This window comes from Pinus tabuliformis, chromosome 9 (assembly GCF_031772625.1).
Source record: "Pinus tabuliformis cultivar Carrire ecotype Pingquan chromosome 9, CPIR1, whole genome shotgun sequence".
In the NCBI taxonomy this organism is placed as follows: domain Eukaryota; kingdom Viridiplantae; phylum Streptophyta; class Pinopsida; order Pinales; family Pinaceae; genus Pinus; species Pinus tabuliformis.
In genome coordinates, this window is record NC_142307.1 from 744,097,707 (window position 1) to 744,113,379 (window position 15,673).

The following is a 15,673-nucleotide window of genomic DNA, read 5'->3' on the forward strand; positions in this document are numbered from 1 at the left end:
GAGCAAATTGCAGACATCTTCACCAAAGCGCTTGGAAGAGAAAAGCTTGAAAGATTCAGAACGATGCTTGGACTCACCAACATCCCTTCAGATTAAGGGGGGGAATGTTGACACCTAATCCGAAACGGATGAGGTGAAGCTGGACAGTGATCTAGAAGATGAACTGATCCGTTGTGTATATGTATAAATAAATAATTGTCTAATGAATAAATCAATCAGTTCTGTCTTGCGCTCATTAAATTGCTGGAGTTACCCTGGCCTGACAGAATTAAGGGGAATCCTGTGGATACACAGCCACCAATGTTTGCTATTGCTCACGAAAATATATGACAAGGATGTCAACATTTCTACAAACTGTAATCCTACTTAAACATAGAATCAATTGTACTATACAAAACGGGGTGTCAGGGGGTGAGGGGGTCATAGGAGAATAGGTATAATTTGGTTCTGCTGTAGCACTTGGTTGCAACTTTATGCAGGGGGGTGTGGAAATATTATAAATAAATAACTAGGCCATTCGTTAATGGCCTAACAACATATTTGTAGTCGTTAATTATGCCACCATTTTTCACACATCAAAGTTTCAATAATTTCCCGACAATGTCAAGCCAAGAAAGAAACTGTAAAATATGAAATATCAAAGCAACAATCAACTGCAAACTTCCTTACATATCTGCCAATTAACATATAATTTGAAAAGCCCAAGCATACTATTAAATAATAGTAATTACTAATACTTTAATTTACTACAACATTCCAAAACAATGGCTTAAGCTATGGGACAGACCCACAACCAAGCTTACATAATTTGGGCAGAGACATGCCAAAATTATATGCCTACCCAAAATCATAATTTGATTCAAGAAAAGAAAATAGAAATTGGTGAAAGGGAGTGATCTTTGGCCAGAAGAGTCCGGAAATATGTTTCTGAGGTCAATGAAGCATTTCTTGAGGAATGAGAAAAAACAGAGGCATGTTTACTGCCAAGCAAATGATGAGTATCATCCTTCTACAGCTTCTCTATAATGTAATTGCTGGCGAGCTCTCACAACCAGGACAATTATGCAAGCTCTCGTGAATATAAATGTCGCAATCAAAGAAAAAATGATGTTTGCATTTGGGACAAGCAAGTCGCACCCCAACTTTGCTTCCTGTGCATCCAGTTAACTAAAAGTCAGAATAAATTTCTACTAGTCAAAAAAATATTACTATCACAATATATAGTTCACGGTAATGTTTTCAAGCACTAACGAAACAAATCTACTTGATGCAAGCAATAAAAATCAGGCCTACGTTTCTATAAAGTTGATGGTACCAAACGAAAAGTCAATTACATTCAGATGTCAAAATGAACAGATAATTTAGAGAGAATATTATTATGTTCTGCGATGGTTTTAAGCATCGCTCCTTATTCCCCTCCAATGTTTTTGCTAGAATCAATAGATCAACAAATATAATTTTCACTCTATCAAGAACACAACAAACTCTCAATATAATATACTCAGTACTATTATTGTTGATTTTCTAGTGCAATCAAGACTAATACAATTTTTCAAATTGATAATTACTTCCAATGATACATTAGTCTTCTTATAGCATTTCAATAGTTAAGCAGTTATACATGAAAAATTTCAACCACTCACTTTCTTCAACAGAGCAATAGACATCACAGTAAACAATGAGACAAGAGACACCAAAATTTAGGCTAGCAGACAGGGCAAAACCCACAAGGGGAAAACCCAACAATCTTTCCTTATGAGAGAGAATTCAGTTCATCAAAATGTACATCAGAATATTCCAAACAAGATTCCAATTTTCTGACCTCAATATTCCAAGTCAAACCAGTCAAAGTAGAGAGAATACAGTCAACACTGGTCAAAGTCAAGTCTACAACAGAAGGGCCGAATTTCGGCCTGAGTAAGCTGAACAGAAGGGCCAAAATTCAGTTAAAATCATCACAGTCAACGAATCCCAACAAATCTCAGTCAAAGCACAGAGTTGACCTGTGGTCAACCTTCAGTCAACGGCCCAGAAACAAGAGCAGAATCTCAGTCAAACAGAGTCAACAAATCTCTGAAATTCTCGGCCTCCAAAAACAATCAACAATTCAGTCAAACAGAGAGCAATGAACAAAGTCAATGTTGGTCAAAACAGAGGTCAAAAGGCTGGTCAACATAGAAGTCAAATCTCCTTTCCTTCACACTTGTGATTTTCTCCTTGTTTCAGATCGAATGATGTGATGGATGAGATGCCAAATGTGAGGTCAACAAACTTGTATTTATACATGAATTAGGAGGGCTTTTGACCTTAGGGTCAAACCCATTCATTTGCATGGGGCGGACTTGTGCATTTTCGGCAGACTTGGTCAACATTCAAAAATACAAAATTTCCTCTTTGATTTGCCAATGAAAATACCGACTATAGCTACCAATTTTCAACACTCCCTCTTAGTTGGGTGGTACTTTTCATTCTCTCTCAAGATCAATCTACTCGACCAATCCATAGGTCTCTCATCAACAGCCCAAGGGAGAGATCAAATGTACAAGTCTCTCTCTTTCAAGATCAATCTCCCTGACCAATCCATAGGTCTCTCAGCAACTACCCAAGGGGGAGGTCAATTGTACAAGTCTCATCATAAGGAAGGATACATATCACATCCCATGAGCCAAAACCCAATGGAATCAAGGCCAGTGCCCAACTAACCATGCGATCAATCAATGAGGCCAAACTCTCCAACTATATGCAATAGTTACACAGGGTCCATCTCCCCGACCATAAACAAGGTCTCTCGATCCACGACCCAAGGGAGGAATCCCTATCTCAATCCCCAACTATATAGTCTCTCAGTCAAATGACCCAAGGGAGAGAATTCAAAATCAATGTCCCTAACCAAACTGGTGTCTCAGTCATCATGACCTAAGGGATCACTTCATGCCTCAGAACCAAGCTCCCCAACCAGACTCACTGACCTCTCGGTCAACTAACCTAAGGGAGTGACAATCTTCCCAACCATAATCTATGGCCTCTCAGCTACAACCCAAGGAAGATTGTCAATCACATGATGTTATACAATCAATGCTCCCTCTCTCCCAGAGAGGGATTCTCAACAACTCCAAGTTGTTCTCTGAAATAAGCAAACTTCATTCAGGACAATGGCTTTGTCAAAACATCAGCAATCTACTCATTGGTAAGGACATATTCAAGCCTCACAGCTCCCCTCTGGACAATATTCCGGATGTAATGATACTTGATCTCAATGTGCTTCGACTTGTCATGAAAAATTGGATTCTCAAAAAGCTTTACACAGCTTTGATTGTCACAATATACAATGGTCGATACTACCACCTGATCAAACAATCCAACAAACAGCGTTCGAAGCCACACAACTTTCCTACTAGAGCAATAAAAGTTTGCTTATTACTCTAACAAACAACTTTCGAAGCCACACAACTTTCCTACTAGAGCAATAAAAGTTTGCTTCTTACTAAACCATGAAATCATCGCAGAGCCCAAGCACTAAAACAGAAAAGGTGCTCTTTCTATCATCAGAGCTTTCAACGCAATCAGTGTCAGTGAAACCATGCAGTTGCCATTTTCCATTAGAAACATATCTTAGACCATATTCAATGGTACCATAGAGATATCTCAATATATGTTTTATTGCAACCCAATGCACATGACGAGGCTCAACCAAGAATTGGCTCAACGTGTTCACAGCGTAGCAAATATTAGGTCTAGTGTTCACAAGATAGTTCAACGAGCCAATCAATTTGTGATACATAAAGGGATCAATCATATTAGAATCACAGTCATGTATCTTCTTCAAATTTGTCACCATAGGAGTGTCCATGGACTTGTAGTCCATCATGCCAAATTTCTGAAGGATCTTAATAGTGTACTTGCCTTGTCCAACAAAGATTCCTTGGGCTTTTGCCAAATTTCCAATCCCAAATAATAATGAACAAGCCCAAGATCCTTCATCTCAAATTCACGAATCAGCTCCCTCTTACAATAGACAATGAGAACTTTGGCCCCAATCAGAAACAAATCATCTACATACAACAGCAAAATCAAGGGCTCACCTTCAACATCTTTGAAGTACAAATTCGGATCAGCATCGCTCTTTTTGAAACCAAGGCTCAACAAATAGATATCAATGCAAGAGTACCATGTATGAGGAGCTTGCTTAAGCCCATACAAGGCTCTCTTCAATTTGCAAACACGTGTCTCTCTATCATGAATTTCAAAGCCTTGAGGCTGCTCAATATAAACTTCTTCAATGACTCCATTCAGAAAGGCAGCCTTGGCATCCATTTGATGCAATTTCCAACCTACAATAGAAGCAAGAGCAATGACAAATAAAAGCATAATTGGCAACATGAGAAAATGTGTCTTCATAATCCTCTCCCTCTTTCTGTGAGAATCGTTGAGCCACAAATCTTGCCTTGTACTTCTCAACACTTCCATCCGCTGCATGCTTGACTTTGTAGATTCATTTGGAAGACATAACAGATTTCCCTTCAAGTCTTGGCACGATTTCCCAAACATCATTCTTTAATATCGATTGGTACTCTTCAATCATAGCATCTTTCCACACTTGATGTGCAATTGCTTCTTCATAGGTGGATGGCTCGGACTCAATGATCTTACACATCATTGTTGCTTAACCATAATACTTCTTCAGCATCTTGCTTTCCCTGAAAGTCCCACGAGGTGCAGCATGTCCTTCAACGTCCTTCAACGTTTTTTTAAGCCAGGCAGGTCTCTTTCTAGTCTCAGGTACAGTGGTTTTTGGAGAGTAAACTAATTCATGATCATCAAACTCTTCATGAGGATCTTATTCCATAGGTTCAAGTTGGTTCTTTAGCTTTTGATTCCACACTCTCTGGAGCCACCTGCATCTCATCATCAGAGTCCAAGTGTGAACCCTTGGACTTCTAGAAAGCAGCATCCTCATCAAAAATAACATTCCTGTAAGTTTCAATATAACGTTGTCCTAGAACATAGACTCTGAAGGCCTTTGAATTTTCATTGTAGCCAACAAACGTTCCTTTCTTCCCGAAAGGTTCCAACTCCATTCTTTTCTCCTTGGGCACATGGACATAAATTGGACAACCAAAAATTCTTAAGTGTTCAACATTGGGTCTCTCACCTATGAAGACTTCTTCAGGAATCTTGTAATCCAATATTAGGTGTGGGCATCTATTTGAACATAAACAACCATTCTTGAAGCTTCTCCCCATAGAAACATCGACAGTTCTTGATCATGAAGCATGGCTTTGGAAGCTTCCATAATAGTCCTATTCTTCCCTTCAACGATTCCATTTTGTTGAGGATAGTAGGGAACTATCAACTCCCTCTTTAATTTTAGCATCCCTGCAAAAAGCAATCAATTCCTTGGGATGCATACTCTCCTCCATTGTGAGACCTTAAAGTCTTGATCCTTCTTGTAGCATTTTCAACCTGTGCCTTGAATTCCTGAAACTTCTCAAATACTTCATCCTTGGATTTCAAGAAATAAATCCATGTTTTACGAGACTAATCATCCATAAAAGAGTCATAGTGCAAATGACCACCCAAGGATTTATCAAACATAGGCCCACAAACATCAGAGTGCACAAGATCCAAGATCCCTTTGGATCTACTATTACTGCTAATACATCAACCTTCGACATTTTTCCCAAGAGCACATCCTTTGCAAACTCCATCATGCTCAATTTTGATTTCAGGTACACCTTTAACAAAATCATTCATTCTAGACAAGGCTTTATAATGAACACGAGTGTAGCTTTGAAAGTTTGATGCAATAGCTCACAAAGATCAGTGGTGTTGTGTAATGAGGATTGAATAGATCGACCAAGGAAACAATATAGCCCTCCAATTCGCACATCAATGACCTTAGCAGATTCAAAGGAGTCCCTCTTCCATACTAGAACTTGTTCATCAATAAATGCAGTTATATACCCTTTGTCTTCAAGAGATGAAATTGACAACAAATTCTTCTTCAAACCAAGAACATAAAATATTGTTGATATATACATTACCTCTTGATTCCAAGCTCAACCCTTTGAGCTATATTCTTTTCAACCAATTCAGAGAGGTTCTCGCGACTTCCAGTCATATGCCTATAGGCACCACTGTCCACCAACCATATTTCATCATGACCTGCAATGGAACCTGTAAAAGTAGAGTAAATGAGTATTCATCATCAAAATCTCTCTTTCTAGGCCTCCTCTTATGTGAGGATTCGTCAAAGTCAAGTGCAGAAGCATGATGCATCCCTTCCTTTTTCAATCATCATTCCTACAATAATCATCCCTTCGAGGATCATTCCTTTGAGAACATTTATTTTGGTAGTGACCATATGCTTGGCAACAATAGCATTGAACGTTTGTGATATCTCTTCTTTCTTATGAGGGAGGAGGACGTCTTCTTTGTGGAGTAGGTTCCCTTTTTGGAGCAGATCCTGAATTAGGTCTTGTATTGAACGTCATTTAAATCTTCCAAAGCTTCTTCTTCCCTTGCTATTCTGAGTGGGCAGCAAAAGTTTGAGAGTCTTCACCTAAATTAGCAATCTTGCCTCTGGAAAGAAGCCTTGATTCTTCTTGTGTGCAGGCATCCCAAAGCTTATCAAAGGATGGTGGACTTTCTCTTCCACTAATGCTTGTTGCAACAAGATCCCAAGATTCAGGTAGACCACCCATTGCCATAGCTACCAATTCTTTGTTAGATACTTATTCTTGAATAGCTTTGAGTTGATCTCTTATTTGAGATATTCTTATGAAGTATGATACCACAATATCTTTCTTTGTCATCTTTGACATCACGAAGTTGACCCCTTAGACTTATATATTGATTGATGTTGTTGATTGTTTACAATCCAATAAGGGCATGATACATCTCCTTTTAAGTTTTGTGATCAACAATACAAGGAATTAGATTGCCCCTAAGAGATTCCACAATGATGCTTCTAGCCAAGATATCAGCGTCCTGAAAGTCGTCTTTTCCTACTTGGTCTGCTGGTTTAGTGACCTTTCCCAATACAATACCCAAGACCTTGTGCCTTGCAAGCACTAGGTCAATTCTAGCCTTTCATGCACTGTAATTTGTAGCTCCGTCAAGCTTGTTCTCGGTCTTCATGAAGGAATTCATGATGAAGATAACCAATCAAAAAAGATCATTGTTCTCCAATGCTCTCCCAATGTTCTTCAAGGTGCTGCTCAAGGTGATCTCAATGCTCTTTTCCTTTAGCAAAGCTCTAATACCATGTAAATTTTCTAGTGCAATTTTTCAAATTGATAACTACTTCCAATGATACAATTAGTCTTCCTATAGCATTCCGATCATTAAGCACTTATACATGAAAAAATTCAATCGTTCACTTTCTTCAATAAAGCAATAGAGATCACAACAAACAATGAGACAAGAGACAATCTTTCCTTATGAGAGAGAATACAGTTCATTAAAATGTACATCAAAATATTTCAAACAAGATTCCAATTTTCTCACCTTGATATTCCAAGTCAAACGAATCAAACAGGAGAGAATACAGTCAAAGTCAAGTCTGCAACAAAAGGGCAAATTTTGGCCGAGGCAACAAAAGGGTCAAAATTCAATCAAAATCACAACCAACCGATCTAGTCAAATCTCGGTCAAAATCACGATCAATCGATCCAATCAAATATCAGTCAAAATCACAATCAACTAATCCAGTCAACCTTTAATCAACAACCCAAAAACAAGAGCAGAATCTCGGTCAAACAAATTCAACGAACCTCTAAAATTTTCGGCCTCCAAAAACAGTCAACAATTTGGTCAAATAGAGAGCAACAAACCAAAGGCAACGCTTGTCAAAACAAATGTCAAAGGGCTAGTCAACGCAGAAGTCAAATCTCCTTTACTTTCCATGTTTAAGGGCGAATAATGTGATGGATGAAATGCCAAATGTGAGGTCAACGAACTTGTATTCATACATGAATTAAGAGGAGGGTTCTTGACCTTGGCGTCAAACCCATTCATTTGTGTGGGGCTGACTTGTGCACTTTAGGTCAACTTGGTCAACATTCAAAAATACAAAATTTTCTCTTTGATATTCCAATGAAAATACCAACCATAGCTACCAATTTTCAACAGTTATTAGACATCTCAATTCCACAATAGTAAACAAAATGAAACTTTAAGAAAATACGAAAAGGAAACTACCCAAGCTCAAGACGAGATGTGAGGGGAATTGAATCATTTCCTAAGGATCAATAATTATACCTAGGGATGCATGCTCGTCCATAGGGATGGCATCCTGCATTTTCTCAAGTACCAAATACTCAAGGACATGGGAGCATTGTTGAAAAATGTAACTAGTTTCGGTCTTCATAATTGTCATTGTACTCATGTCATTAAGTATATCTTTTGTAACAAACAAAAGCCAAAAAGAGAAATATTATTTTCAAGCATGGGTTTCATGCTTCTTTTGATTGGTCAACTAGGTGAAGCATATTCTTCATGCTTCTAGCGTTTGTCATGTCATAAGAAAATTTGTTATGAATCAAGAGAGTGAATATCATTTGTATAAGATCCTATTGGGCAAGTTGTAACATGAAAAATAATTTATTTGTGTCTAGAAAGTCAAAAAGACCTCCAAGCACAAGTCGGCCCTACCTATGATAAGTCGACCTAGAAGAGGGTATTCGTCCTCCGCAAATGTGTATATATAGAAGCAATTTCAACATCATTTGACACACAATTTGATCTACAACAGAACAAGAAGGAAAAACAAGAGTGAGGAGATTAGAAGACAGAGAAAAACTTTAGTGAAAGAAAGAAGCTAAAATCTTAACTTTTCTACTCACACGTGACGATTAGGGTTTCTGTTCTGTTGTAGGAGGTCTAGAGTTGCAGATTGAAGTCTCTGAAGTAACTACAGTTCCAAAGTTTTGAAACTGGAGGCCAAAATTTGAGTTTGGAGAAAATTTGAATAACGTTTGACTCTTGTTGATTAGAGTTGACCTTGACTTCTTGCTTGGATGGGCTTTGGAAGAGGGCTTGTTACCACTCAAACCAGCAGGGGACCTAAAAGGGGTTCCTAAGAGGGCAATTGTTAGGTTAACGACAACGGTGGAGGCTTAGCCCACTATCACCACAGCTAAGTCTCCCTGCTCTTTACGGACTTTCACGATGACAGGAGTCTCGATAGTGCAGGGATCACTTGTAAAGTATATGTCAATGGATAGGTGGAAAGTGACCCAGGAAACATTTTCCCAAGGATGGAGTGAAGAGTGGAACTTGCTTGCTCTTTAAGCAAGAGACTTGGTCCTCCAAGGGTAAGGGATTAGGATTAGAAGGTTGAGGGAAATAGAATAGGCTTGTAGGCAAGGTTCTCAATCCCTATAATCCTTGGAAAACTTGGATTCCCAAATGGTCCTTGACAAATAATCTTTATTGAGAAGTGGGAACACACGAGGCCAAGTGGACCTAGCCCAAGTTCGGGGATGGAATGCAACAACCAATGATGTTCCTATCCTGGATAAGGTGAATGGAAAGGACCAAACAAGAATATTTACTTCAAAAGGTTCCTATTGAAGTCTAGCCTTGGGGATGCCTTGGCAAAATTCAATACTAGACCTAGGACTTGGGATTCTCGAAGATTCCACTGTTAGAATTGCCTCAAATTTGGAGGAGAGGGAGGGGAGCCACCAGAGCAGTAGCCTGTAGGAGATCGAAGTTTTTCCTTGGGTCAATTCCTGGGAACTTGATGCCCTAAGTGACCTTTGAGAGCTAGACCTAGGAAAGAGTGGTAAAAGGTGAAAAAGGTTAAGCAGATGACCACCCTTTTTAGGGATCAGTGCCTAATTCACTTGGGGATATGGATTCAAAGATGATGATGCGTAAGAACTTGGTTTCTTGATCAAGGAAGCCTGGAAAGTCAACTTCATATAATGTTGAGAGAAAGAAAAGAAAAGTGACCTTCAAGCATTTATACTTCAAAGCAAATAACGCAAGCTTATCGAGACAAATAATCTTTAGGACATTTCATTCATATAACATTGGCCCATTCCACATTTCAATCATGCAGTAACTAGCCCTAATTTTAGTAGTATGGAGCAACAAGAATAACAATGTTAAAATTTACTTACAACGTTATAGAGTATATCCAACCAGCATTTCATTTGCAAGACAAAGCTCCAAGACAAGAAAAAAGCCCAAATCCATACATTAAAATTCATCCATCTCCAAAAATATCCTCCAAGGAAAAAAATGTGAAGTTCTCTATGATTAGAGAGATCCCAAGTCAAGTGATGATCCAAATGAATATATCTAACATCAACATATAACCTCCTAAGGAGTTTGAATTAACCTATGGGCCTACATTATCCCCTAATGATAAAATAATGTGCAACTAAAACCCCTATTGGTGACAAGCCCACCAAACTAGCTCACATATGACAAAGTAAGACTCTCAAGAGGTCAAATAATAATCTATGCATGTCGTAGGGCCCTCCAAGAGGCCTAATGAGGTCCAAGGGTGCCACAATGAAGAATAGGACCCTCAAAAGCAGTGGACAAGGGGTTGGCCCCTTGTAATAACCCGTGGTGCTCCAAATGACTATGGCACACAAGTGTCCTCATGGGTCTCCAAACAAATCGAAGATGCCTACAGGTTGCCCTCAAGGGCTAGGATGATAATGTATGAGATGCCACATCATCAAGGAACTGGATCATCTGCCAAGTGTATGGTGTAGATCTGGGGCCAGCTGGGCATGATGGATCAGGTGCATCCTCCTCGTCCAATAAGTGAACCACGAGCAATCTCTGAATGGTTGTGGGGATCCATGAAGTGCAATCTGTTGTTGTGGAGACCCATGGCTCTCAACGCTCACCCTATATGTGCCAATGTAGCCCTTTGGAGGATTAGGACCCCGTATAGGGAGACCAAACCCCAAATGGAAACCATCTGCAATGTTTCATAAGATCCAATGTGTCCCCTAGGCTTCCAGTACAACAAGTCATTAGAGAAATCGAGTAAATGTATTAATCGAGGTTGTCATTGATGTCAATATGGCAGTGTTTGTGATGGCAAATTCTTGTGATACATGATGTTTCCCATTGATGACCATTGATCATAATCCTCATAGTGATGAAAATTTGATATATGAGGATATGATGAGATCGAGGACCCAAGTGAATTGAATATATATATATATATATATATATATATACAGACAAAATAGAAGCAGTAGATCCAAGGCAGAAAGCCATCAGGGAAGCCATTGGAAGTCAAGAACAGAAGCCATCAAAGACGAGCTATCAGAAGAGCTATTAGAAGAAAACAGCGATATTGGAGGAGCATTGCAGACCCGATGGTTCCATTGCAATATGCCGTAATACAACATCGCATCCGCCACATCGCAAGTACTTTTAAAGTTGTTGTCACATTAAAACCCCGATTGTGATATAAGGTGCAGACCCGATCGCTCCATTATAACACGCCCTAAAGAAATATCGCATCCGTCGTATCGAAACTTTCATTACGCAAGACTTAAAGGGATGTTACGTCAAAACCACCGACTGCAATATATATTACGGACCCGACTGCACCATTACAACATGACTTAATATAATATCGCATCCGCTGTATCAGAACTTTCATATCGCAAGTCTTAAAGGGATGTCACGATAAAACCCTCGATTGCAATATATGTATTACGAACCTAACTGCACCATTTAACATGACTAAATGTAATATCGCATCCGTAGTATCGCAAGTTTCAAAGGGATGTTAAAACCTCCGATTGCAGTAGAGTTGTGGACCCGATTGACTTATCAAAAACAGTTTATTAAATATCGCATTCGCTACGGGGTGATATGTGAATATCGGTGATGTTGATATCGGAAGACAGAGCGTGTGGACACTTGTAAAACCTACGATTTTCATGAAAGTTGTGATTGCGGGATTAAAGGAATGACGTGGCATGTGGGACCTCCAATATGGGTATAGCCTCTCTTATGATGTGATTTCCGTAAATAACAAGGCTATGTTATAATTGGTTGAATATTAACAAAAGGCCCTCTAACATATTTCTGATGTGCCCCCTCATGCACAACTCGGCCTCTCCACTAATGAATGTGTATTTTCATTTATTGGCAAACTCATATATATACCAGTTGAAACGCTTCAGTTCAAGCAAGCGAATCGGGCATCTATCACAGAGAAGAAGAGAGTTCACAACTCGTGAACTTTAAGGAACAAATGAAAGGAAGCCGAAGGTTGAGCAAGAAAAGAAATTATGTTGATTGGGTTAATCTTTGAAAGGCTCAGACCTGTGATGAATTAATCTATGGAAGAAGTACAGAGTGCATCCTGAAGAACAGTGTTGTGAAGCTTTGTATGACCTCGAACCAGCAAAGTAGGATTTCATCAGTCATCATTTGAAGGGAGCAGTAGACAACACCAGCATTGAAGTATTTGTGAGTTTGTTCCTTGGGAGTAAGATATCGCGACAGTGAGAAGCAGTCACCGCAACAGTCGCTCCTGAAGGAATCACTGCTGAAGCGCCACTCCTGAAGCAGTTACTGCGACAATAAGAACAGAGGGTCGAAACAGAGTTGTTTTGAAAAGACATTGAGGCCTAGCGCAAATATCTTGTTGATAAGCATCAGCAGATCTTGAAGATCATGATGCATTGTTGAAATCATCATGAGGTAAACTTTGCAGACTCTATTGGGCAATATGAAGAATTGTGAAGACTCCTTCATATGAAGACGGGTTGTCATTGATGAAGTAGCATGGAGACTACAGTGACGTTGTAGATTGACAAGAACTCAGTGGAGAAGATTTTGGGGGTCGTGAATTACTATCAAACATATCTAGACAAATTATAGCAGTGGGTTGGAGCCCAGAGGGTTGGCGCCATGAAGGTTGGAGCCTCGAACAAACAAGGTAGGTGCCTTGAGGGATAGGGTTGGAACCCAAGAAGATCAGTGTCATCAAGAAACCAGATCGGACCCTGTACCAGATAAGGGTTGGTGCCCTAGGGGTTGGATCCTCTAAACGCAAGGTCGGTGCCTTGAGAAGATAAGCTCGGTTCCCTAGAGGTTGGAGCCTCACAAAAGACCAAGTTGGTGCTTGGAAACAGGTTGGAGCCTAGGGAATTGAAGATCAGTGTCTTCATCAAGGGTTGGAGCCCTATATATATTGTACTTGATTCATTATAAAGATTATATTAATAAAAGCATTTATTCCTATTGCTCATTTTGTGTTCTAAATATAATTTATTTAACTAGTAAAAGTAACAATTGAAAAGGAATATTGATTCACCCCCCTCTCAGTATTTCCAACAATTGGTATCAGAGCCAGTACCTTCACTCAAAGCCTAATAGCTTGAAGGTTGATCAATTAGAACACAAATGGTGAAGCCAAGGAAGAAAGTCTCCAATCCTCCTAAAGATGTGTCTCCCTCAACCACCAAAGTTGAAATCAATCAATTTGTGAAGGCTCCATTGTTCAATGGAAACTTTGATATATGGGAAGCAAGAATGAGGAATTTTTTAAAGACTCAAGGCATTGAAGTCTGGAAATCAGTGATTGTTGATAGCATGATGGATGGAGAATCCAAGGAGTACAATGCAAAAGTGATAAAGGCAATCTTGAATGGACTACCAGATTCTATAAAGGACAATTTAGGAAAGTGTTCGTCAGCAAAGGGTATATGGGACAAACTTCATGACCTTCACTCAAAAGGAGCATTGACCATGACCACTAGTCAAGAAGATGATGGAAAGCAAGAAGGAAATCCAGAACCCATCTTGGAAGTTGAAAGTAAGAGTGATAACATCAAGGCTAAAGACCTAGAAGATGAAGAAAATGAAAAAGATTTTGAAAAAGATCTCCTCACTAAACTTATCGTTGCCATGGAAGAGATTATCAGTTTGAAAAAGGAAAACTAAAAACTTAAGAAGAAAGCACTAGCTGGTGACCAAGACCAAACAAGGAAGGAAGTTGACCTTGTCAAGCTTCAAGTACAAGAAAGGAATGAAGAGTTTGCCAAGCTTAAGGAGGAATTTCATCAAAACAAAAGAAAGCATCATGAAGAAGTCATATCCATGAAAAATCAATTGGATAAGGCAAAGAAACAGGAAGATAACTTGTCAAGCCACCTTGAACAAAGGCACAAAAGCTTGAACAAACTTGAAGCAGAGATTGGTCAATACAAGGAAGAGGTCTCCTCTCTTAAATCTCAACTAGAAGAAGCAAGAAAGCTAGTACAAGGAGCTGAGAAGACAATGGAAGCATTGGCAATCATAGAAGGACAGGTTGATGAAGCAAAAAAGGAAAGAAACACCATGATATGTCAACTAAAAGCAAAGGATGAAGAAATCTTCAAACTAAAATCTGACATCAACCTTCTCAAGGCCGAAACATGTGAAGCTACTAGGATCAAGGAAGAAATGGAGAGCAGTCTAGCAAAAGAAAATGAAGAAATCTTCAAAATGAAGTCAGATATCATCTCCCTTAAAATAGAAGCAAATGAAGCAATACATATCAAGGAAGAGTTTGAGAAACAACTTGCTAAGAAGAATAATGATTGCGAAAGATTGGAAGAAGAGATTGTCTCCCTCGGGAAAAAGGTTGAAGGAATGGACAAAATCTTGAAGAGCTCTCAAGCCTTGGATGACATGCTCAGCCATCAAAGATCTCCATTTGATAAATCAGGTCTTGGCTATGAAGGTGAATCCTCAAGCAAGAATGATAATGCTTCAAACAACAAAGATGTGAGGAAGTTAGAAAGAAATGTTGATGCTCCCAGTTTCAGCAAAGGTAAAGATAAGAGTCAAGGCAACAATGAAGGAAGTCCTGTTCCAAAAAGAAATGCAGATGATGTCAATGATGCGAGAAGCAATGGTTATCATCAAAGGATCTCAAGGTAGAAAGACTCCAAAAGTACATCAAGGAAATCTCCATCTCCCAGGTACCAAAGTTTATTTCTTGGGTATTGTTATGCTTGTACAAACTTTGGACACATGGCAAAAGGTTGTAGGGCATATCACAAAGATAAATATTATGGTCCCCGTCAATCTTTGAGAAGCAATTTTGCAAGAAATCATGAATTCTTATTCATGAACAACATAGAATGCTTCAAGTGTCATAACATTGGTCATATGGCATGTGATTATAACTTGACTTGGGCTCCTACACAAGCTAGAACCATGCCAGAGAAGAAAGTTACACAAGTATGGAGAAGGAAGCAAATACAATCCAAAAATCCCCTGAACTCTCCATCCAACAACACATGTTGTTGACCTAATCTTCGACAATCTAAGCATTTGATGGGGAGACTCTGCCAAAATAAAGATCACGCATACAGTTAGGGGGGGTTTATGATGATTAAGCATTCTTACAGAAGCCATCTGTGAATGGGCCTTATGAAATCCTTGTTGAGTTATACTGACAATCATTTTTTGATAGATCATTTCTCAAGAACACTCCATTGAAGAACATGATCTCTTATCTATCCAATGGACTGTTGTTGAAGATGTTTTCCACTTGATCACTAAGAAGAAATTGGAGCAGCGGAGAAGGCCATCTAATGCTAGAGAAATAGGGCAAATAACTATGTTGTTGTTATTAAAGAAGTTGAATGTCTCGACTCAGGGATATGATGTAAGAACAGTAGAAAGA

The 15,673-nt window shown here is 39.1% G+C and overlaps 1 protein-coding gene across 1 annotated transcript in view; it reads right to left on the reverse strand.

Annotated features, from left to right (window-relative positions):
* Positions 1 to 630: 630 nt before the first annotated feature.
* Positions 631 to 15,673, reverse strand: part of LOC149150856 (general transcription factor IIH subunit 2-like) — a 118,952-nt gene continuing 103,909 nt past the window's right edge. The window contains exon 5 of the mRNA XM_089442966.1: positions 631 to 1,151. Within this exon, the coding sequence (XP_089299092.1) occupies positions 1,021 to 1,151 (131 nt within the window). The 3' untranslated portion in view covers positions 631 to 1,020. The remainder of the gene's footprint in view (positions 1,152 to 15,673) is intronic.